The sequence below is a fragment of the Malus domestica genome, chromosome 10 (genome assembly GCF_042453785.1).
Source record: "Malus domestica chromosome 10, GDT2T_hap1".
Taxonomy (NCBI): domain Eukaryota; kingdom Viridiplantae; phylum Streptophyta; class Magnoliopsida; order Rosales; family Rosaceae; genus Malus; species Malus domestica.
In genome coordinates, this window is record NC_091670.1 from 21,081,165 (window position 1) to 21,105,055 (window position 23,891).

Consider the following 23,891-nt stretch of genomic DNA (forward strand, 5'->3'; position numbering starts at 1 on the left):
CTTCTAATAAAATTTTGTGCTTCTTCTTCATTTGGATAAATATCTTCAGCTCTAACTACTTCTTTTCCTTTTCTCTTAAAGAGTTCCATTTTTTGTTATCAAAAGGATTTATCTTAGGCCTTCTAATATGATTATTTGTACTTAATGTTAAATTTTCTAATTTTTCTAACAAAGATAGCGGAAGTGATGAAGGTGTTTTATGTAAAACTTGGTTTATTTCTGCTATTTGTTCTTCAACTTGATCTAATTTCTCAGCCAAACTTAAAACTAATTGAATAATTAAAATATTTTGCCTAATGGGAATATTACTACTGGCTACTTATGTTGAAAAATCTGTTAAACCTACTGGTTCTTTATCTAGCATACTAATTTCTTTCAAAGCTTGGATATATTTTCTGCTAGTTCTAGAATCGGTCATTAAACTAATAATTTATCTATTTTATTATGCAACTTATCTACTTATTCACTCAACTCCTTTTGCACTAATTGAATCTTTTGAACTTCTAATTTTAACTGCTTAACTATTTTTAATGATCTGAGTTCTACTTACTTAGGTTTACTATCTATGAGGTCAACAAGCTCTTTTATCTCTTTTTTGCTAGGAAACCTTTGAATATTTTTATTATTATCTTCTAACTAAGATGTAATATAATCTAAATTTTGTCTAATTATTTTTATGGAATTTTTCTGAAAATGCTCTAACAACTGGTTTTAACAAATGATTATGCTTATTATTTTCTAATTTTATATTTTCTGCTTAACTAATAATAAGATCTACAATACTATTGGCTTGTGGATTTTCTTCACCATGCAAAATATGATTATGCTTTCTCAATGGAAAATAACAAACTAAACTATTTTGGTCTAAGGTTATTTTTCTTTTTTGAGGTTCACTAATTTCTAACTTAAGATAATCTATCATAAACTATAGTTTACCTTTCTCTAGAGTTACGGCTAGCTGGTTTCTTAGAAACTCTCTTTCTTCTCTCAAGGTCTCTAAAACTTGATCTGTTGCTCTTTTTGCTTCTAAAACTTTATACTACACTTATGTGTTATTATATTTACGAATAAATGAAGGATGTTCAAGATAACCAAGATAAAACTTCTGCTTCTTCAAGGTTATATGCTAATCTTCTATTTATGCTAGTTATAGTTGGGTGTCTGGGATAATAAATAACTGGTGGTTGTGGTTGACAAGGTCTACAAGGACAATAGTATCTATTTTTCATACAAAATAAACAAGTTTGATATCGATTGTATCAATGACTTCTGTCCGCAAGGTACTTTACTATTATAATTATACTATTAAAATGCTAAACTTGGCTCTGATACCAAATTTGTGAAGCAAGGCCTGGTTAAATAGTATGATGACCATTATAACAATTAGACATAAAACCTTGCACATGGAATTCGACATGTTTCAGCGTAACGACTACTCACAATCATGGTCTAAAATATCCATAATATTCCGATATTTCCATCGAAATTTCCGTGTTTTTGAACTACCGATATTTTTTTGGACTGCCAATATTTCCGATATCATCAATATTTTAGACCTTGCTAAGTCACTCATGTATCTTACCATGCAATGTATAAAGTGTAAAATATTGTACTAATTCATTATATATAAATGATTATGGTGTGTTTAAACTTCTTTCATTAATTACTACATATTTTCTACACTCACAATGTTTGCCAGCTCGCTATATAATCAACTTAAATCAGTTATATCTATCATGCAATGCATTTCCTTCCAATTTTTTGTGATAAACTAATAGATAATTGACTAAATAAACATCCTGCAAAGTTTCAATAAAAATTTTCAAGTTTTTCTTACAATTTCCGTGGTTGTTATTCAATTTTTATCAATATCGATAGTATCCCGATATTTCTATCGAAATTTCCGTGTTTTTGGACCACCGATAGTTTCGATATCATCGATATTTTATACCTTGCTCACAATAAAAGTATAAGGTCTTAACGACTGAACTCAGAGGTATGAAGAATTCAAAGGTATCCTGGTTAATGTCCAATTATTTGTATGGCAAGCATTCAACTATAACAGAGTGCTTAAACAAAGTATGATCGTCAGTGTAGCAGGTTAATAATATAACTACAATAGTGTTTCCCTATTTTGGACTAGAAGTCTAATTAAACAAATACACTAAAAGGAAAGAAAACTTACTTAAGACTTAGAGATTGCTTGAATATGTACACTTGAACTTTTATTGATATATAGAATATTTACAAAGAGAAATGTTTACAAAGATAATTGTTTACAAGAAAGTGTTTACAAGGATGCTAAGAAGACTACAGATGTTTGAGAGTATGAAGATGGTCTGAGTATATGGTAAGAGTAGGGTATTCAGGTATGTTTTACAATGAATGGAACTCCACTTATATAGACTGAATGAGGATACAATGGTATTAAAATTATTTATAAATAAATGATGTGCACATCTCCTTGGTACTTGTCATTTGTGTCTGAAACGTGGTCTGACTTTTGTTTTGCATGTGAACTTGCTTGTCTCCTTCATGTGAATACACTGCATGGTTTGTCTCCTAGAGCCCATAACTTTGTCATTTGCTTTCATGTGAACTCTGTTGAATGTTGGAAGTTAGAATACTTCGTCTTTTTCTGTCAAGGATAACCTTGGCATTTTTGAAATTATTTGTCCTTATGGTTAAATGAAAGTTTCTCAGGGCTTTTGGTTAGTTTTCCATAGAAATTTTTTCCATGATTTGAACTGCTAATTTTAATCAACAATAAATAGATAAAATATCTAATTATACCGCTGTAGTTGGAAACACCAACAACCTTCACAAGGCCCAGCTCAACAACATCTCCAAGACCATCGAGATACCCTGAAAATTGATTACCCAAATACACCTCTTCAGAAACAAAATGTAAATAATGTAACCTCCTAATTATATTAGATGGACAAATTTATTCAAATTTCCAAAAATCGGAAAGTACTTTTCTGAAAGTGAGGTTTCTGAAGTTTTAGAACTCCAAACTCCAAAAAAATTTGGATGGTTGGAGACAAAGATTTGTGGGAAATTAATGAGGAGTGAAAGAAGTAGTTTGTGATGGTTGGGTGAAGAATTGGAGATTGAAGAGCTGGGACCGATGACTTTAGAGTGAAGAAGGACATGGTCCTCGAGGTTCCATGAAATATGGACGGCTGGAATTGCATGAGCCATCGGTATCAAGTGACGAGAATTTAACTAAGTTCACACTGCCCGACCAAAGAAGACTACTTGGGGGATAAATGCTCTGGAGAACACTGCAGGATTCAGTAACAGGATGATTGTTTGATCCACAAGCAAGCTATAAACAACGGTTAGATTCAGTTGTGATGCTACTGCAACATCCCTTTACAACAACAATTACAAATCAAAGAAATATGAAAATGGCATAAAATTTGAAAACCCTAAATTCTAATCTCAATTTGACCCTGAAAATTAAAACCCTAATTTGTTCAAGTGCAGAGGTCTATTATTGAAAATTTCTCAAACCCAAAACACCTAAATCAAATAAAGGCCAGTAATATCACAATCTGCAAAACAAATCGAAGAAATAATGTCGGATTCGAAGTTTACCAAACAAGAGGAGCAGATGAGGGTGAGCAGTATGCAGCTGAGGGCAAGCAGGACGCATAGATGAGGTGAGGAGGGCGACGATGAGGGAGCAGTGCGTCGACCACACTCTCTTGCAGGATGAGCGAGGTTCTCTCTCACAGGAGTGCAGGAGGTCTTACGAGTCCGGGGGTTTTTTGGGGTGCTTCGCTAAGAACTCCAAGTGAGTCTGATCTAATCCCATGAAACTTAATCCTTGTGCATACCAAACATCAGACTACACTAGCAATTAGTATAGTCTAGTCCAGTCCCACCTAAGAAGGTCAAACAAACACCCCTAGAGTCTAATAGACCTCATAAAATAGTTATTCTGTGCTATTGGACAATCCAAAATCTAGCATATATTCCTTTCTGGGTTGCTTTTTGATCCAAGAATGGGAGAGTCATGCCACATCAGCACATCAGTATATACCAGTCTGGATCAAACTCATACGGAAGTTGTTGGTTCTAATTTTGTGAAAGCCACATTTGAGAAAATTGGATAGGATCTCAGCTCAATGATGCAATTGCAAGGATCTCAGTTCATCTATTTCCTCCAAATTCCCAGGTTTTCCCTCTTGGGTTTTCCTTGTTTCTTGACAAAGCGATATTCTAAACTGATTTAATGTAAATAGATAAGATTCAAACTTGGGTGAAAGAGAGTGCACACTGCCCTAACCAATTGGCCGAATCCAACTCGGGTTTTCCTTTGGCTTCATAAAAATGCATTACGTGACTTGAGATAACTTATTTTCCGATGCACTATTTCATAAATAAAAAAAACTTATAACTTGTTGATGAAGTAGTAATTAGTATCATAAATTAACATTCAGTTTATTTGAAATTTATGATGAAAATTTGTTTAGGGGCCAATTTTTTTAGTTGCTGAAAATTCAAAGCTACTTTCTTTAGTTTTCAAAATTTGGCTCAAACGGTCCCTTAATGTCATTTTGTTTGACGTTGTGGTGGATGAAGGTGGAGGGTTCTACATTGAGTAGAGCTGACTGCAGAGCCAAGGGCAGAGCACCGGGCTTTAAAATGGCAATGTGGGTGCTGCTGGAGGAATTGGCCAACCTCTTGCAATGCTGATGAAGATGAACCCACTGGTTTCAGTTCTTCATCTCTATGATGTTGTTAATGCCCCCGGTGTCACAGCTGACATTAGTCACATGGATACCGGTTGCTGTGGTATGAATTCTTCATCAAATTTACTTTTCTCGCTATTTTTGGACAAAAATGTTATTACAATCTATAAAATTGTATGGTTCCTAGTTAATGACAATGAGGCTTAAGTTATGATGTTGATGTTTGTAAGGTATGGAAGCATTGTAATGAGAACCTAACCTGAGATGCTCAATTTAAATCGTGTATACGAACCTTTCGATTAGATATGAACGAATAAGATATACAGTTTAGTTAAGTTGATGTGATTCATCTTAGTCATCCATATCTGATTTAATCGCGCGCTGATAAGCAAAGTTTAGGTGCTTGGTTTCTTAAGGCAGCCACAGCTGGAGAGCGCTCTCATGAGCATAGACCTTGTGATCATACCTGCCGGTGTTCCAAGGAAGCCTGGAATGACAAGGGATGATCTCTTCAACATCAACGCCGGAATTGTCAGGACCATCTATGAAGGCATTGCAAAAGTCTGTCCTAAGGCAATTGTTAACTTAATCAGTAATCCAGTGAACTCTACAGTTCCTATCGCAGCAGAGGTTTTCAAGAAAGGTGGCACTTGTGACCCAAAGCGACTTCTAGGAGTCACAATGCTCGATGTCGTGAGAGCAAATACTTTTGTTGTAAGTACTAGTCAAACAAGTTTGTGTGCTTCGTATCATTTATGTTCATGGTTTTTTCATTTTCCACTAGCATAATTTCCTTGCAGGCGGAAGTTCTTGGACTTGATCCTAGGGAAGTTGATGTTCCAGTTGTTGGTGGTCATGCAGAAGTTGATGTTCCAGTTGTTCGTGGTTTTTTCCTATCTTACCTTCAAAATAAATGGGCTGCTGCACAAGCGTGCAAAATTCAAAAGACGGTGTGTCTGTGTATGCAGGTCAAGCCTCATTGCTCTTTGACCAAAGAAGAAACAGAATACCTAACAAACTGGATTCAAAACGGTGGAACAGAAGTTGTTGAGGTCATGCCTCTTAGCTTGTGAATTATGAATCTGGTTTGACGCATATTGTTCTTCCATGTTACTGTTGAGTCCAGGGGTTGTTCTTGTGTGTCTGTTCTTCAACAAAATCTTATTTGCAATTTTGCAGGCGAAAGCTGGGGCTGGTTCGACAACACTGTCAATGGTTAGTCGTTTCAAATTGCTCGATCGTATACATACTGTTTCTTTTTTGAATTAGATTAGCAAGTCTTGGAATTCACTAAAACAATCCGCAGGCATATACAACAGTGAAATTTGCGTATGCATGCCTCCGTGGCTTGAGAGGAGATGCTGGTGTTGTTGAATGCACTTTTGTTGCCTCCGAGGTACTCTCTTCTAGCCTTATTGTGCGTCAACGTTGTCTTAATCAAGTTCTGAACTTCTAATAACTAAGCACAACGCTTAATCTTTGTGGCAGGTAACCGAACTTCCTTTCTTCGCAACCAAGGTTCAGCTTGGTCGTAGCGGAGCCGAGGAAATCTACCAACTCGGGCCTCTGAATGAGAGGTAAAACAGTTATTAATTATGCACGCTCCACAATTGTGCTGCTGCAAAATACCATAGAGCAACTTAAACATTCTTCATGGATCATCCGTAGGATCGGATTAGAGAAGGCGAAAATGGAGTTAACATCAAACATCCATAAGGGGGTTTCGTTCATCAAGAAGTAAAATTTAGTAAATTCTCAAGTTTCCTACAGAGATTTGTAAATAATATATGCAATATTCAAGTCTTTACTGAATTTTCATAAATTAATTTAAACCCTCGGTAACTTCATTACATAAATTTTTACAGTAGTATCACCGGACCTCATCTAAATCGTCCTCACGTTTCAAGAAAAAGAAAGTACAAAATCATTATATCTTTACACTTCCAGATTTTGTATCAGCAAACCCTAAACCGAAAAACTTTACAAGGTATAGGGGCTTGCCGGAGGATGAATGAGGGGGACAGTGGACATGGAGACATTCCCCAAGAGCTCACTGGGTGCCACGGTGTCCTCCACTGACACGTGGTTAACTGGAACCACTCTCTCCGGTATGATTTTATCACCCTCAACCTTAGCAAGCACCTCAAAATGCAACCTTAAGGTCTCAGGCTTTGCCCTCCATTTTCGGAAACCTTTCAAATCAATCCTGTCTTCTTCTTTGAGCTTCTTCTCCACCCCAAACCCGATCTTCAAAAATGTCTGCGCAGACACATCTGCCTTCAATAATTTGAAGGATCCTTTCTTATTGGCCTTAGGACCCAAAACAGATGCAAGTAGAGACTCAAAACCCACCAAGTTAGGATTCGAGCCATTGACGGAAGCAAGGGGCCAGACCGTGCTGAAGTAGCTCGGGGTTAAAATGGCCTTGGTCTCTTGGTTTTGCAGCTCAACGGAAATGGGCCTGGTGTTGGATGGTGAGGACAACTCCACAAGCCCTGGGGCAAGGCGCTTAAGCTTGAGCTTGTTGTTCACGGAGGGAGAGGTCGATGACGGTGATGTGAGGGAAGTCGGACCAACAATGCGGATAGACAACAACGGAGATGACTGGGTTCGAGAAGCATGGCGCAGCCATTCAGCCAAGGTCACAAGACCAGAAGCAAACCCATTGCCGGTTCGGTTCAATGGCAATGAGAGCTGAAGAGGGTGGCGTAGGCTCACAGACCTCGCACCCTTCACCGTGACCACAGCTCCTTCTGCTAACATCACCTTCTTCAACACACCAGCATCCACATCATGCTGCATAGCATTCAACATATCAGTTCCGAAACTCCCAAATTTCAACCCAAATCAGCTGGTCACATTGCATTTTTTGGTTTCATCATTTTAATTTTGTCAATCATATATTTCAAATTAAGACCAAGTTATAACTTTTACTGTGTCATCGAATAAATGACGGATTGCTATTGTGATGTTTTCGTGCCACCAAAATCGGTGAGAATCCAATCTTGAATTTAATTCCAGCTAAACATTTTTCATGTATTCAGATCACCCCCAAAATCTAATTATTTCTATAACAATAAGAAACTCACATGCATACGTTTTGATAAACAAATTCATCAAAAATATTTTATGAGTCTAGTTCTATCTCATCTAACTCACATTGACTATAGCGGATTAGCCCATATTTTAAATTAGTTTCAGACTATTGCTTGTACGAAAAATTAAAAAACTTGGGCTAACGATTCAAAATTTAATAGCCGAATACTTACAGGGAGCGAAATCCTCATGTCTTTGGCGTCCTGAATCCAGAGCTCCATGGGCCCAGCCAGCTGAAATGGAGCCAAAACCTGAGGCAACCCACCACCCGATTTGCCTTTCTGGACCAACCCATTTTCGTCCTCGACCCGAAAAATGGGCAAATCAACGTAATCCCAGCGGTCGACGTCCTCCAGAAGCTTGAAAGGTAGGACCTTGTTGTCGACCTCCACATCGAACTCGTACGCCACCGAATGCCCCACGTGCGCGTCCCTCAAATCGAACCCCGACACATTCAAATCCTCCGCCTGAAACCCTAATCCCTTCACGATCGCCTCCTTCAAATCCTGCAAATCAACCAACCAAATCTCAATCAATCAATCAACCAATCCGAACCCAAAAACTCCAATTGCAGAGAGAGAGAGGGCGTACGGAGATGGCTCTGGGGGTGGCGTAGGGAGGGCGAAGCTCCGGCGCGGAAATCAGAGAGAGAGAAGACGGTAGGAATTGTGTCGTTAGGAGGATCAGAAACAGCTGTTTGAGAGCCATTGTTTTTGGATTTGGAATTTTTGGAAGAATCGGAACTGTAATGTTGGGATTTTGGGGATGAATTTGGTGGTGGGTTTGATTTGGATTTTGGATTCTGGGGTTTAACTTTTATTGATTGGGGAAAGTGGGGAGTTTTTTCTCGGGATTGTTCCTATTTTCCTAATTTTCTTTGGGAAATTTTAAGTGGTGCAGAATCTAGAGGGTGATGACGTGGAGAAAACGGACCAATGGGAAGGGAGGAAGTTTTTTCAAGGGCGTGCGTGATTGGCTGAGATTTGGCCGCGTGTTTCGCGGGTTTTGTCAAGGGCGTGCGTGATTTGCTCGGGTTCAGGTTGGTAATACCGTTACGGAAAAATAAACGGCTTAGAATTACGTATCTTTCTCCTCTCTTACGCCGCCTATCCTCTTCCTCTTTAGTCCTAAATATAATTCAGTAAATTAGGCCTATAACATTTTATTGCTCTTGCTAGAAGTTAAGGAACTGAAGGATCGTGGAGGAGACTTTCTTCTACAACATCAAAAGCTCAACTATTTTATGCCAATCAGGTTCTTTTAAACTAAATTAAGATATTTGAAACAACCTTGAAGCATGAAAACATTTCTCAAGATGCATGAACCTCCTATATTTATATTTTCCTTTCAATTATATATATTGCATATGTGTTCATTTATTTGTTCATGCATTACACAATTATGCTATGTAGAATTTGTGAGTCAAAGCATCGAAATTAATTTAGAAGCAATTAGGTTTTTAACCCTAGAATTCGAAAGAAAAAGGGGTAAAAATCTAGGATTTTTTCTCGTTGCGCCGTTACTATCACCGACGAATGTCGGCTGGCATACAGCCATGTCGTGCCAAGGACGATGTCGATCTGACATTTGACCCCTGCTGCCCGCACTGGACAACCATGCCGAGAGCCTCGTTTGGGTTTATGAAACGGGCATGCAGCCCTAGCTTATTCCAACACAAGCTTTGTTGGGCTTGCTCTTACGCCCTAGGTCTATCACCAGCAAGCCTGATGCTTGCGGGCTCGTCCCTTAGCCCCGGCTCGCCTGCAACTTCCATGGCTGCTGGGCTCGCCATGTCACGGCTTATCCACAAAGCCAGCTTCTGTTGGGCTTTGTAGTGCCTCAGCCCGAGACCACAACAAGCCAGCCCTTGTGGCTGGGCTTGCCCAGAAACAATCCATAACAAAGCCAGCTTTTACTGGGTTTTGCGCACACCCATCTCAAGCCAACCCCGTGCAGACCAGTGTTTCCCGCTCCTTTTGTGGTCCAAAACCAGTAGGTTAGCTGCTGGGCTTTATCCTAGACCCATGGTCCATGGCCAGCAGCAATGACTTGGATTGCTTTGCAACTAACCGATGGCCCAATACCCCATTTAGGGCCTTGACTCGTACACGGCAGCCAACCCACCGAATTGGGTTGTGATTTTTTTTCGAACCCAATGCTATTTTTTTAGCATTCTAGCTTCTTAACTATACTCCTATAATTACCTATTAAGCTAATATTAACCCGAAAGTTATTATTTTGCTTTTACAATCAAACTTGAATTGTTGCAATCTATTGAATTAATTAAAGTGACCGCAGTCCATTAATTTGACAATTAATCCAAAATTATTGGCCTGAAGCTCACTTTTTTGGCAATTAACGATTCAACAAATTATTTCGTTTCTTTGAACCGTTGACTATCTTTCGTAGTCCCGATGCACTCACACTTGGTTCTTTTGAGGCCTACCGTTACCCAACCTCACTCACCATTACAGTTGGTTACTGGATACGAGCTTGACGTCTTGTATTTACGTGTATTTAGGTGCGCAATCTATGTGCCAATAGCGCCACCACTACGTACCAAAATGAGTCATCAGAGAAGAATGGGAATCTATGTAGGTTATGATTCACTATCAATTATTCGCTACTTAGAGGTACTTTAACATATGTTGTAATACTGCCTTGGAAGGGCGAACTGTCATCGAGGGTAGGGCAGCCGCACCTTCTACACGGCATGGTACATTAGCAGCTAGCCAATCATCTGCTTCTACCCTGAAGCGTGGCAAACCTCCTGTTTCAAAAGATTCACAACCCTGGAAGAGGAAAACGGCACAAACTAGTGACCCTAGTCTAAATCTGACCATCGCCTACTCATATGTTCCAACACATAAGGTTATTTTAGACTACAGTGATGTCTTAGACGAGACGTACTGGCCTCCGGAGAATTGCGAGATTTTCGTCCATAATGCAATATTGAATGAGGTTTGGAATCAGAATGAGATGATCATCGATGATGCATTTGTGTACACAATAGCTACTGACATCATGCGTAGCAATGACATTGAACCATGTTCCGTTGATAAATGTCGACGAAAAATAGATTGGTCAAACTGGAAACAAGCAATCTAGGTCGAACTCAATTCACTTGCGAAACACAAAGTGTTTGGACCCCGTAGCTCCTACTCCACCACTTGTGAAGCATGTGGGCTACAAGTGGATTTTCGTAAGGACGCATAATGAGAAGAATGAAATAGTGCGATACAAAGCACGCTTCGTAAAGCAAGGCTTCTCTCAACGTCCTGATATTGATTATGAGGAGACGTATTCCCCCGTAATGGACGTCATAAAGTTTCTCTACCTTATCAATTTGCTAGTTTCCGAAAAACTAAATACGTAGCTTATGGACGTGGTAACTACGTATCTTTATGAAGATCTAGATACGAAAATTTACATGAAATTCCAGAAGGACTTCCATTGATTGGTTCAAATAGTTCTAAACCACGAAACACTCTCTCGATTAGATTAAAGTTATCTCTTTACGGATTAAAACAATACGGACGGATGTGGTATAACCGTCTGAGTGAATATTTGAAAAGTAAGGGTTATGTGAACAACGAACTATGCCCATGTGTGTTCATTAAGAAGTCACATTCTGGATTTGTAATCGTTGTAGTTTATGTCAAAGACATGAACCTCATCGGAACTCCTGCAGAGCTTGAGGAAATTGTCTTTCACTTGAAATCGAAATTTGAGATAAAGGATATTCGGAAAACTCTATATTATCTTGGCCTGGAGATCGACCATTGTTTGGATGGAATCCTAGTACATCAATCAAACTACACCCAAAAGGTGTTACGATGTTTTAATGAGGATAAATCAAAGCCTTCGAGTACTTTTATGATCGTTCGGAAGCTAGATGCTAAACGAGATCCCTTCCATCCCAAGGAAGATGAGGAAGAGATTTTGGAGCCTGAAGTTTTATACCCAAGTGCAATCGGTGCTTTATTGTACTTGACTCAATACACTAGACCCGACATCTCCTTCACTGTTAATCTTTTGGCTAGATACAGCAATGCGCCTACACGTAGACATTGGAATGGTGTTAAAGACAGTTTCCAATACCTCAAAGGTACAATGGATTTAGGCTTGTTCTACACCCATGAATCCTTTAGAGAAGTCGCCTACCTCCTCGGTCACCAGGTTGATTCTTGCCTCATTGGTTACGAAGATGCTGGTTATCTGTTTGACCCACATAGGGTACGTTCTCAAATGAGCTATGTCTTTATTGTTGGAGACACCGTAGTATCTTGGAGGTCTACCAAACAAACGTTAGTTATGACTTCTTCGAACCATGCTTAGATTCTAGCCTTGCATGAAGCCTCGCGTGAGTGTTTTTGGTTGAGAGCAGTCATGATACATATTCAAATCACTAGTGGTCTTTCTACCGTTGTTGACCTTTCTATGACGATCTTTAAAGAGAATGCAGCATATATCGAACAGTTAAAGAATGAATACATCAAGGGAGACAACACTAAGCATATAGTGTCGAACTTCTTTTATTCTCACCAACAACAACAGCGTTAGGACATTGAAGTCAAGCAAATCCATTCCTAGGACAACCTGGCCAATCTCTTTATCAAGTCATTGCCCAAGTCTACTTTTCAGAAGCTCGTCCAAGGAATCGGTATGCATAAATTATCTGAGTTGAATTGCTTGTAGTTTTATTTTTTGGAAGTTATGTCTAACTCAGAGGGAGTATTCTGAAGCATACTCACTTGATCTTATGTATTCTTTTTCCTACGATTAGAGCATTTTTCCCACTAGGTTTTTGTTGCCTAACAAGGTTTTGATGAGGCACCCATCTTGGGATGTTCATACTTCATTGAGTTCACTATTTTCGTCCCGTATGACGTTGGTTTTAGACATTATGCATACTTCTCATTTTTCTCCTTAGTCTATGGGTTTTGTACCTACCTTAGGTTTTACCATAACGAGATTTTGTAAGTTTTGCTACCAATGCATACTTTCTTGCATTCACCCGTTATTCCGACAACTTCATCAACTATTCTACCTCAACTGCTGAAGACCTAATGCGATGTTTTATTTGAGTATTTACACTCAAGGGGGAGAGTCATATTAGATTAAGAATGTAATTGTGTAAATCCTGGTGTATCTAGGAATATTTTGGAACATTCCCTAAGTTAGATATTATCCTATTAGAATTGTAATCCTATTAGGATAATGATATAACATATCCTGCTACTATAATGAAGGCACAATGGGGTGATATAACACACACCTCAGAATTATATTTCTCCTTCTTCTCTCTCTTGTCGTCGGTCATCTCCCTCTCTAGTCCTAAATACAGTTTAGTAAAACCAATCACCAATGAATATCATACTTTTCTCATAAAAAATAAAATAAAAAACTAATCATTAACAATACCCAATTCTTTGTGACAAGAACAGAGATATCATTTATTAATCTCGTACCAGCTTGCCCTAATAAAATTTGAGGGATTAATATGAGACAATTTTTAATCATTATTAATATGAGACTACAAAACTAACGGACAAAATTAGCGCAAGACTTTGCGACTCAAATAAATTAATTGCTTATACTCATTCAGTATGAAAGCTCGACCAATCAACGGCTACATTTGTCTTATTTCTTTAATTTTTCCCCCATCTAAGTGATGTTAATTCATGGTTACAATCAAGGGGGATTATTCTTTTGAAACTTGAGAGAGGTAGTTGCCATAACGTCATACCAAAAGATCACAATCTAAGTGGGGGCTAGGAGAGAACATTATTATTCACCTAAATTATAAGATAAGACCTCCACATCCAATGAGAACAAAATTCAAACTTTGATAACCCTTTGAGGCTATAATAATGGGAACTTTAATGAAAAGCACCTGGTACTATTCACTTTAACGAAAAACCATATTTTTACACTAAAAAGTCAATTCTGGTACTATTCACTTTACCCTTTATTTTGTCCTTATCATTAAAACTCAAAGTTTTCAAGCCCTTTTCATTAGTCTTCCTTATAATATAAGCACTTGTCTCTAACTAGCTACTGTCAAATTTTCATAGTCTTATTACTCTCCAGCAACCACCAATCCCAAAAACCAGTTTGCTTACTTAGCTATATTCCCAGCTAATGTGCAGTAATTTTGATACAAGCCTATATGATCCTATTCAACTATTATGTCACAGCCCGTCTCGAGAAATAATTATCGTGGTTGTGAAAAGATGAATTTACCCTTGAGCGTCGGGTGTGTGTTTGTATTTTGGGTTAAGAAATTGGATCAATTAGTTCTATCCCTAACTAATTGGACCCAATTAGAACTAAAAGATTAAAGAGTTTTGATTGGTGTGCATTTTGGAACCACTCATACATCCATACCCTTTCTCTCTCATCTCGCCTGTACTCTCTCTCTTGGACTCACTCTCTCCTCTCTCTCCTCCGTACGGACAACCTTGGACCAAGCCAAATCTTCATAGATCGAGGGTGTGAAGCACACCATTGTGTTCCTTATTCCATTACGAGTTCAAAGGTACCCATTTCGGTTAAGAACTCGTTCGTTATCACGTTGAAAACTCAAGCTCCGAGTTGAGCACTATTCAAGAACTTTTGGAATAGTTATGTTTTAGGACAATCCAACTCATAGCGCCCCTAGGAGGTTCTCACAAAGCTCGGAGTGCTTCGTTGGCTCGGTTTTGACGTCGGGATCACGAGGTTCAAAGGTGGCCAGTTTTGGTAGGATTTTCCCGAAGAGTTTTTGAGGGGTTTGAAGCTCCAAAGAGGTATAACCTTCTTCCTCTTGTAATTTGTGGCATTTTGTGGAAAATGGTGCAAAAATGAGTGAGAAAAAGGCAGTTACAGGTCTGCCCAGAATCTGGTGCCGACGACACTGTTCCGGCATTTGGAGGTTAAAGATGATGCGCGTGAGGTCGTGCTCTCCCCAGCGCGTGAGGACGCATGAGCCACAGAAAAATTATTTTAAAATTATCACGATGCTCGTGAGGTTGTGTAAGTCACGTTGGTATATTCAAATACCAAAATTGAGCTTTGTATGCGAAGTTATTAGCTAGTTTTGTCTATGTGCTTTAAAATAACGTTTTTATAGTTAATTCGCATATAGGTGAGACGTATCCTAAGGACGAGCGTATCCAAGGGCGACTTGGGGGCTACGACCCTTCAACATACTTGTGAGTGGGCTTTTGGTTTTCAGTATACATTATATACTTGATATTTTCCTAGAAATATGTGTTTAAATAATAGTATGCCATATATGCCATGCATATAAGTTTATAATTCATACATGATTTGGTATGTGATGCTTTATACATATAAATGTGGTGCTGTGGACGCTCAGGTAAGCTCAGGTAAGTTGTATTTGGTTATGTGAATCATTGATGAGGTAATATGTGATTGATTAATGTTGAGCTCATAAAACTGCACTTAGGGTGATTGTCATTTAGCCATAGATATGGCACAGGCCTGTTTATTATGTCACCTCCCGCACCATATGCTCATATTGGATCCAATTTAGGTGCACAGTCTTGTTGTACGGACCTTATTTATGGTTCCAACTCGTAGGTGATTAGCGATTTATCGCCCAGCTATTATGTGAGAGCAATATTGAGCATGATTATATTACACCCATTATTGTCGTATAGACCTTTTTGTTTGGTTCCGACTTTTGTGCAGTATATTGCCGTATAGGTCATAGTAGTGACTCCAGCTAGAGTGACTTTTGAGCTATGAATTCAGCCGTACAGACTACCATAGGGGTTCCGGCTCACATGTTATAATTCTATGAAATTATTCTTACCTGAATTGCTTATTCTATTATATCTTCGCATGGCATATATATGAAAATGATTATATGAATTGAATTGAATTGAATTGATTTCATATATATTTATGTATATGCTTATATCTTGATTCTGGGAAAAATTATACATGTTTTACAGCAAGGGGTTAGTTATGTTGATAAATGAAATGATTTTGTAAAACATTTGTTTTTGCCCACCCACGTTTTCTGTTTTGCGCCCCTCCAGGTTTTAAGTAAGCTTGCAGTTGGTGGTTTGAGGACGTCAGCAGTTATGACCTATCTAAATAATAGTAGGACATTCCTGGTACTGTATAACTAGTACTTGTCTTACTGGACTGCACCTAGACTTATTATGCTCTGATTAGGAATGTTTACTTTTGTAACTAACTCCTATCACTTCCTGCTTAGTAGTGCACTTTAGTAATTCGGTTTTTAATTATTCTTATATTTCTTATATCTATTGCTTCCGCACTATGCACATGGCTACGTCACTCTCACGTGACGGCCAGTATGCCTTAATCTTAGTCGGGGTGTGTCAATTATCCCTATGATTGTTAGATAATCATTTTGTGTGCTTTTTTCCTTGCACATTTGTATTTAACACTGTCATTTGGACAAGGAAAATAAAAAAGGAAAACTAATGAAAAGAGCTGAAAAAGGGCTTGAAAACTTTGAGTTTTAACGATAAGGACAAAATAAAGGGTAAAGTGAATAGTACCAGAATTGACTTTTTATTGTAAAAATATGGTTTTTCGTTAAAATGAACAGTACAATGATCGGATCATATTTATATATATTTTTACTTCGAATTCACTCGTCTTTTCTTAGTTAGTTCCTTATATTTTTGAGCTATTTATGTTATTTTTGTGTTTATAGGATTTGTTATGCAAAGAAAATAAAAATAGCATAAATGAGTTTTAAATAATAAACAGAAAGAATATTGATTTTATTTTTGGATTGGGTTTTATTTTGGTTTATTTTATATGCATTGAATTGATTGTTTCATAGAATATTGGTTTTGGATTTGTTACTTGAATTTGTTCTTAATTCCGAAACTGCTACTAATTTAGAGTTTATGATACAAATCAATTTTGTATTATATTGTGAAAGGAGAATCCAAGAAGGTAGGCTGCCAGCGGAAGAAAAGTAAAAGGTCAGAAAAGAAAAATAAGGAGACAGCTGGGGGAATAATTTTGGAACAAGAGGAGAGATAGAAGGGATTGATGCGGGCCCTTGCAGGTGGAAAGCTGTGAAGACCGACAGAATTGAGGGCAGTGAGGCAGCCAGGAGAAAAAGGAAAATAAAATAAGGGAATCCAAGAGAGAAAAACGTGCAGGACTGATGAAGTAAATAAAAAAGAGAGGAAATGGGCGCGGAAAAAGGCAGCTGCCTTTGGGCAGCGCTAGGAAATAGAATAGGAAAAACAAAGAGACAGAGAAGAGTGGAAATCCGTGAGGAGAGGGGGGGGAGCTGCCTTTGGGCAGCTCGCAGACAGACGCAGCGGAACAGAAAAATAATTGGGGGAGAGAAGAGACTGACGTGGGCGCAAGAAGGGAGCACGGGAAGGAAAGAAGACAGTACGGGGAGAGAGGAAAGGAAAAGCAGGAAACGGTGAGGCGCAGCGAGAGGTCAGGAGGTCAGGAGGTCAGCACGCAGAAAGGAAAGAAAATAAGAGGCCAGTGCACAGTAGGCGCAGGAAAGAGGAGGAGAGACTGACACGGGACTGAGGGCAGAGACCAGCAGAAATGGGAGCAACACAGAGAAAAGTTTCACTCCATTTTTCTTGGTTTTATCTTCTCAAACTCATGTTTAATTTTTGGTTTAATTTTAGAATAATGCGTAGCTAAATTTATTTTGGCTAGAGGTTAATTCAAAGCCATGAATATATTTGTAATATGAATTGATTACCTTCGGTTGTGATTTCATAAGTTGTGATTTCAATTGACTTATCTGTTCGTATAAAAACTGATTTGTGTATGTTGGTTGAGAGTGCACGCTTAATTTACATGCATGAATTTGATGCTAGAATATAAGTGAATTTCACCTAATCGTTATGAACTTATTTTCACAAGTAGTAAAGGTTGCTAGTCACAATCACGTTAAGTAAATTCTTGGCAAGAGTATCATGCTTTTCATAGTTACGAATGCCTCGTCAATGCTTATAGTTTTCACAAAGTTTAATGATCTTTGATTGTATCTCTATTGTGCTTTTCACGTAGGGGACTTTTGAAGAATGTTTTGAATTGTTGTATGCGTTTTCCCGTCCAATTCAATAACTTAAGGAAAACTTGAAGATTAAAAAAGTGCTGTTCACGGTTAATCTGGAGTATTGAAATTCACAATTTATTGAAAGAACAACTGAAAATCAATTTAGGTTGCATATGTGTCATGTGTGGAGAAGAACCCTCTAGCTAGTCTGTCATTTATCATTTTACCTTAATTTTATGTTTTTGTCAATTCTGTAATTTAATTAAGTTTAATTTACTTTTCATCAAAACCAAACACCCATCCATTATTAAATTATATTATTTAGTTAGTTTGCTTTATTGTTAGTCTTTTAATTTAATTTCCGTCCATTTCAGTTCCTAGTGTTTAATTTAATTGTTTTCATTGTTTTGAGTCATTTTAAGTGTGTTTCGAGTTATTAGAGTTTTTAGCCTAATTTTGTGTCCTTGAGTCTTATTTAATATTTTTAAATTAATTTAGAATAGATTAGCAATCCCTCCTAATCCCCGGCCTAGAACGATACCCTACTTACATCTATACTACAATTGTCAAAAAGAGGGTTTAATTTGTGTGTTAAGTAATTTCTCGCATCATACAACGGGCTTTTCGTTAAAACTCCCAAATAAAAAAGGTGATCTTGTTAATATATCTCACATCAACTGTATTTATAAGAAAATAAGAGTTTAAATATCTTAACTCCACTCCAACTAATACCAAGTCATTTTGATATAAAACCTCACACATAACAAATTTTTCAGGTGGTAATTACCAAGCTCGGGATAATATTAATGTTGTTAGAAGTAGGCCTTTGACCCGTCTTTCTGATATTTAATTTGACAAAACCATGATTTAATTCCCTATAGTTTGGATCAAGTTTTACTTTATAGTCTATCAAGTTTCATTAGTCCCTGTAACAGGTTTGACACACATGTAAGGTGTATTGCACTTGTTGACAAATTCAATAAAATTTAAAACGTAGAAACCAAAGTGAAACTTCGTCCAAACGGCAAGAAACTAAATAAAGTAACAGGACATTACGTTGTCACATAAAATAACACAAAATTACTTATTTTCCATGACATTGTCAACCAAAGGGTTACATATAAAAAGGAGATTACTACGAAAAGAGGCTTACGAAATCAGATATTCAAGATGCCTCTAAAACACTGACCAAACAAATGTCTGCTTTTATCCTCACCTATAAAAAAAACCCTAGGGGACACAAAGGGATGAGTTGCATTTCGCAAACTCCTTGAAGGAAAAAAAAAAAAGCTCGTAGACAAGCTGTGAGATAACCTGCTTCAACAGTTGGGTAAATAAGCATGGTAAACAAGTTAACCATGCAAAAAAGGTGATGTGAAAAAACCCTCCTGCAAAATAATCTGACAGCAAACAAGCTTGAAGGTAACTTGGTGAAGGATTGCAGGCCTTGTAAACATAAATTCTTAAAAAGGGTACTTAAACTTGGTCTGGTTGCATATTTGAGGAAATACTCCTATTTATTCTGAAGCTTCTGCAGCAAAGAACATATCGAAAGCCGCACGTAGATTCTGTTCACATGAACAGATTGAAAGCTGTGCGTAGATTCTTGACGAGATCCTGCACCGAGAGACTGAACTCCGCTTCCATCTGCCAAAGATCAAGATATTGTTTCAAAAATGACTTTAGATTAAAACTAGGGAAGTGATTTCCACACACCAATTTTATCCCCCAACACGCCCTTGTTTATTTCTACTTTTTGGATTGGATAAAAAAAGAGTCTAAGGGACATAAATAAATATTAGTTTGTAGAAGGAGAGATGAGCGTGCGGAAATCATTTCCATTGGAAATATTACGAAGCAACAAATTTGATTCATGCAATTGAGAAGGAAACTTACCTGAGCAATAATGGTAACATCAAGAGCACAGCTCCCAAATGTCATGACACTACTATTGATGAATTTTAATTGGAGCTTCTCAACCTCCGATATTGTTTTCTCCACAACTCCTTTCCTTTTCTCACAGTGGATTCTTATCAAGACATTGTTGTCACAGAACCTTGCTTCGATTTCAGGTAGTGTTGCGTCAAACGGGCCCGTGGAGTTGTTTTCGTTTGAGGAAGTTTTGTCGCCATTGGCAAAGAGCTGTGTTTTCTTCACAAACACGACCGATTCCATGTTTTTGTTTCTCGTATGTTCCTCAAGTGTCTTTACCTTGTCCTGCAGTTGTTTGATGTACTTGATTGAATCTCCCAGAACAGAAGCCTTGTCCATCTGTCATAGCATGAAGAATGACTCATGATTAGAAACGCTATTCAGCTGGTAAAAAAATCCAAATTTCAAAACTGATACCATCCCAAAACCTACTGGTTGCTTGGAGTAAAAACGAGACAATCAAATGTGAAAGAATGCCTTGAATAAAATCTGCAGTGAATTGACAGATAGAGGACATAATTTCTGTTACCTTCTTTAGGCCAGGAATGAGTGCAGATAAAGCTACGAACCGCTGGCTGAGCTTCTCTCTGCGCTTCCTTTCTGCGATAATATGATCTTGAGTTGCTGAAAGACGAGGGTTTGTGCTGTTCCTATTTGTTCCCTGACTGGCCTTAAATAAACAATTTTGGTTTCCAAATGAACCTTGAGAAAGCAATATATCAGAAGGGAGAGTGTTGGTGCTCTTTGAACACACTGCTGCTGCCTCCTCCTTAGGCTTAAGCACCACCATTTGGTTTCCGTGATTAGAATTGACGAACGAAAGAATGTTTGGTGAGGAAGCAACTTGTGGATTCAATACAAGATGATCGGTTTTGCATGAAGTCCATCCATCGGTTTTGAGCTGCTTCGCTGGTCTATCAATACCAGTATGAGAATTATCGATAGGAGTTTTGAGGTTGAAAGTTGGGTGGAAGTGAGAGTGTTGTAAATTATCTCCAATTGCAGCTGCTAGTGGGAGCATACCGAGCTCATCCAAAGAGTTCATGTACTGCCACTGGTTGATGAAGAAGGGATCTTCCATTCCCTGTAAGTTAAAACAATTTCTTTCTTTATTATCAAATTAAATAGACAATATTCATCAAAATAATCTGTTTCGAACAAGTCCAAAACATTAATATTAATACAATTTCAAATTATTAATTATGTGCCAAATAATCCTTGAATTTTTACACATAAAAAGGCAGAAGCTTTGTTGCATATTTTTATCTTTGTCCATAAGTAAAAGACACCAAGGGTTTCTGCAGAATTAATCGTCTTACCAGCTCAGATAATCCTCCTCTTGATGAAATCTCCATTAAATTTCTTCTTTTTCTTGGTGACCTAGAGCTCAAGGGAGGTTCCTGGAAAAAACAAAATCATTGTAACAGGTTACTGGCCTCGTACAAAACAATCCGCTCAACGTGTTCTATTAGAATGCAAGTATCAACAATTGGTAAAAGAAAAAATTAAAAGAAGCCGAAAATGTTTTAAGCACGTATGCAATACTTCCATCTCTAATGTGGGATCTCTTAACAGACTCCCTTTCGGTACAAAATATGCAAATCAAAACTCTAAAATTGTGCAAGAAAAAACAACCCTAAACTTTGGAAGAAGAAGCTGAATCATACGACAAATATTTAGTGAATAGTATTAGAAGTAAGAAAGCTTATTCTCGAACAATTAATGACCAAAGCTTATTCTTCTTGCAAGTGACTCTCTCTCCCTTAGAGATCGTACAAGACCTTGACCCGTAGCCTCAAGCTTTTATAGCTCTTGCTAAGTTCTTGTGTAGTTCATCTGTCTGTACCTCACCTTTGAACTCTCTCTCTCTCTCTCTCTCTTATAGGTAGCAAGATGTGATTACTAATGTTCCCATTATTATTCGAAGTTTGTACTATTGTTCCTCGTGAATTTGTTTGAATGCTAACTATAGCTAGCAAGCAAATTAGATTATTAATTTGTTTAATGCTAAATTATGGATTAAATATAGAAATTAACTAGAAATCCAATTTTGTTGCTTTGTGGACTTCTAGCAGGATCCTTCACCAACTATCTAGCCATTGAAATTTTAATTCAAGCAGTTGGCAATGAAGCAACAACAATATTAGAATTTAGACATGTGGTCCTCCACCATGTCCCCCTTATCACCAAAGCCAACCTTGCATAGTTACATCAACAATTATTCTTTTTTTTTTTTCACATTCAAATTCAAAGGCAATGAGTGATTAATATATTAGAGACATCAATTTATTACACATTTTTTAGTTATTTAACGATATTAATTTTTTTTTAGTCCGAACATTAAAAAAATAATAATAATAAAAGACGTGTTACATCAGTTGATATCTTAAAACTCGATAAAGTAACTTAATCTATTTAGTACCGTTAGTGATTAAATTGTAATCTAACAAATAAAACGTTATCACATCAATTAGCATCTTAATATCAAAAGAAATAATTTCATATTTTGGGTTATCTAAATGAACTTAGCGATTAAATCAGTCTACTATTGTCCATGTGAGTTCAGATGTGTCATCTGGTGGTAGGTTTGGAAAGTAATTTTAACAGGGCTAATGATGTTGACTGTGTTTTGGAACCTTCCCTTGAGTCTTGGGTCCTGGCTACTTTATGGGTTTATTGTTAGGCCGACATGTTCCGTCAAACCGGCTCATAAAGAGAGGTTGGCTCATATGTGATCATGACTAAACTGATTCACTTCCTTATTCTAATTTCTAAACTACATTAATAAAATTCTTTTTATCAATTAAAAGAGGATAAAAATATAATTTTATCTTCTACCATAAAACAAAATCATTGGCAGTAAAAAAAATTCACAAGAATTAAATTTTTGTTGTAAACATTCCTAGTTTAAGTATGATTGTGTAAATCCTAGATAAGATTTAATTCTAGTTATCTTTTCCTATTACAACTTGTATTACTTGGAGGAGAAGAAATATCTTCTCTCCCTTTACTACTATAAATAAAGCCACAATGTAGGAGGGATAACAACACATACATTCCCCTACAATTCTACAAACACACATCTCTCTCCTCTCTCCCTCTGCCGCCGGCCCTACTCTCTCTGTCAGATAAAATAGACCACAACACGTTATCAGCACGCTCCTACCGCTGCGCTTAGGAATCTGACGTTGGAGATTTTTTCTGCATCAAACCAGTTCATCCATATCATCACACAATCAGGTTCTTTCCAAACAACGGCTTTTAACTCGATATTTTGCAAGCCCTGATAGCATAAACATTCACCATGATGCATGACCCAACTTTACGTTTAACGTATTTTAGATTCTACATAAATTGTGTATGCTTCATAACCAAAATTGCTACAATTATGTGAATTTGATATTTGCCATGAATTGAATCTTACATATGTACATGCATTGAAACTATTATTTGCATATGCATCAACGTAAATATGTGATTCATTGAATTTTACATGCATATAATTATATTTGAATTGAAAAAAAAAAACATTTTTTTTGCGATTGGGACTTGGGTTCTTTCGAACCCGTGACCACCATCCTGAGGATGGGGTCTCCACGCCGAGCAGAAGAGCTTGCAGCCTTCTTCTTCCACATAAAAAAAAAAAATATATATATATATATATATTTGGGCCCTCCTGCAGAGAGCCGAGTGCAAATTTTTTTTCAGGGGTTAGCTTTTAGCGGCCCGCGTTTTTTTAGGGCCTGTTTTCTGCGGCCCTTTGCCTCTCCCCACCCCGTGAGCCTGCAACTCACCTCGAGACCCTCCATTGCCCAAATTTTTGGGCATATGTCTTACGTACCAATTTTTTTTAGCCATCCACTGCTCCATATTTTTTTTGGGTCCCAAATTTTATTCGCCTAATTATTTTTAGGCCCAATGGGTTTATAATTTTTCCCCACATTTTACTTTGGCCCGAAGTCCAAATAAATTAATTCAATTATAATTATACACCTAAAGGTTATATTTTTGCATATACTTGTTGCATATTTGTTTGCATATATATTTGTGTTTGCCTGCAGGAATATATGAACCTGAAGTTCATAATTACTTTGAAACCCAAAGTTTCTTATAAACATGCCTTGTTT

At 37.5% G+C, this 23,891-nt stretch overlaps 2 protein-coding genes and 2 pseudogenes across 3 annotated transcripts; 1 reads left to right on the forward strand and 3 right to left on the reverse strand.

The window, feature by feature from the left end:
- The window catches only part of LOC114827405 (uncharacterized oxidoreductase At1g06690, chloroplastic-like), a 44,610-nt pseudogene extending 41,406 nt beyond the window's left edge, over positions 1-3,204 (reverse strand).
- A 1,383-nt stretch (positions 3,205-4,587) lies between these two features.
- Positions 4,588-6,444, forward strand: LOC114827614 (malate dehydrogenase, glyoxysomal-like; annotated as a pseudogene).
- A 62-nt stretch (positions 6,445-6,506) lies between these two features.
- Positions 6,507-8,715, reverse strand: LOC114827613 (protein TUNICAMYCIN INDUCED 1-like). The gene is made up of 3 exons (XM_029109711.2): positions 8,391-8,715; positions 7,973-8,305; positions 6,507-7,499 (listed from the first exon to the last, which is right to left on the reverse strand). Exons 1-3 carry the CDS (start codon positions 8,505-8,507, stop codon positions 6,684-6,686), a joined length of 1,266 nt encoding a protein of 421 aa, XP_028965544.1. The 5' UTR covers positions 8,508-8,715; the 3' UTR covers positions 6,507-6,683.
- A 10,182-nt stretch (positions 8,716-18,897) lies between these two features.
- LOC114827615 (transcription factor bHLH18-like) lies at positions 18,898-21,701 on the reverse strand. 2 transcript variants are annotated; one of them, XM_029109713.2, is made up of 5 exons: positions 21,482-21,701; positions 21,084-21,164; positions 20,294-20,848; positions 19,729-20,103; positions 18,898-19,479 (listed from the first exon to the last, which is right to left on the reverse strand). In XM_029109713.2, the coding sequence occupies exons 2-5, from the start codon at positions 21,117-21,119 to the stop codon at positions 19,405-19,407; spliced, it is 1,041 nt and encodes a 346-aa protein (XP_028965546.1). In that variant the 5' UTR covers positions 21,120-21,164; positions 21,482-21,701; the 3' UTR covers positions 18,898-19,404. The 2 variants fall into 2 exon arrangements, with proteins under 2 accessions (XP_028965546.1, XP_028965548.1); XM_029109715.2 differs by having other exon boundaries at positions 21,492-21,628.
- Positions 21,702-23,891: the final 2,190 nt, after the last annotated feature.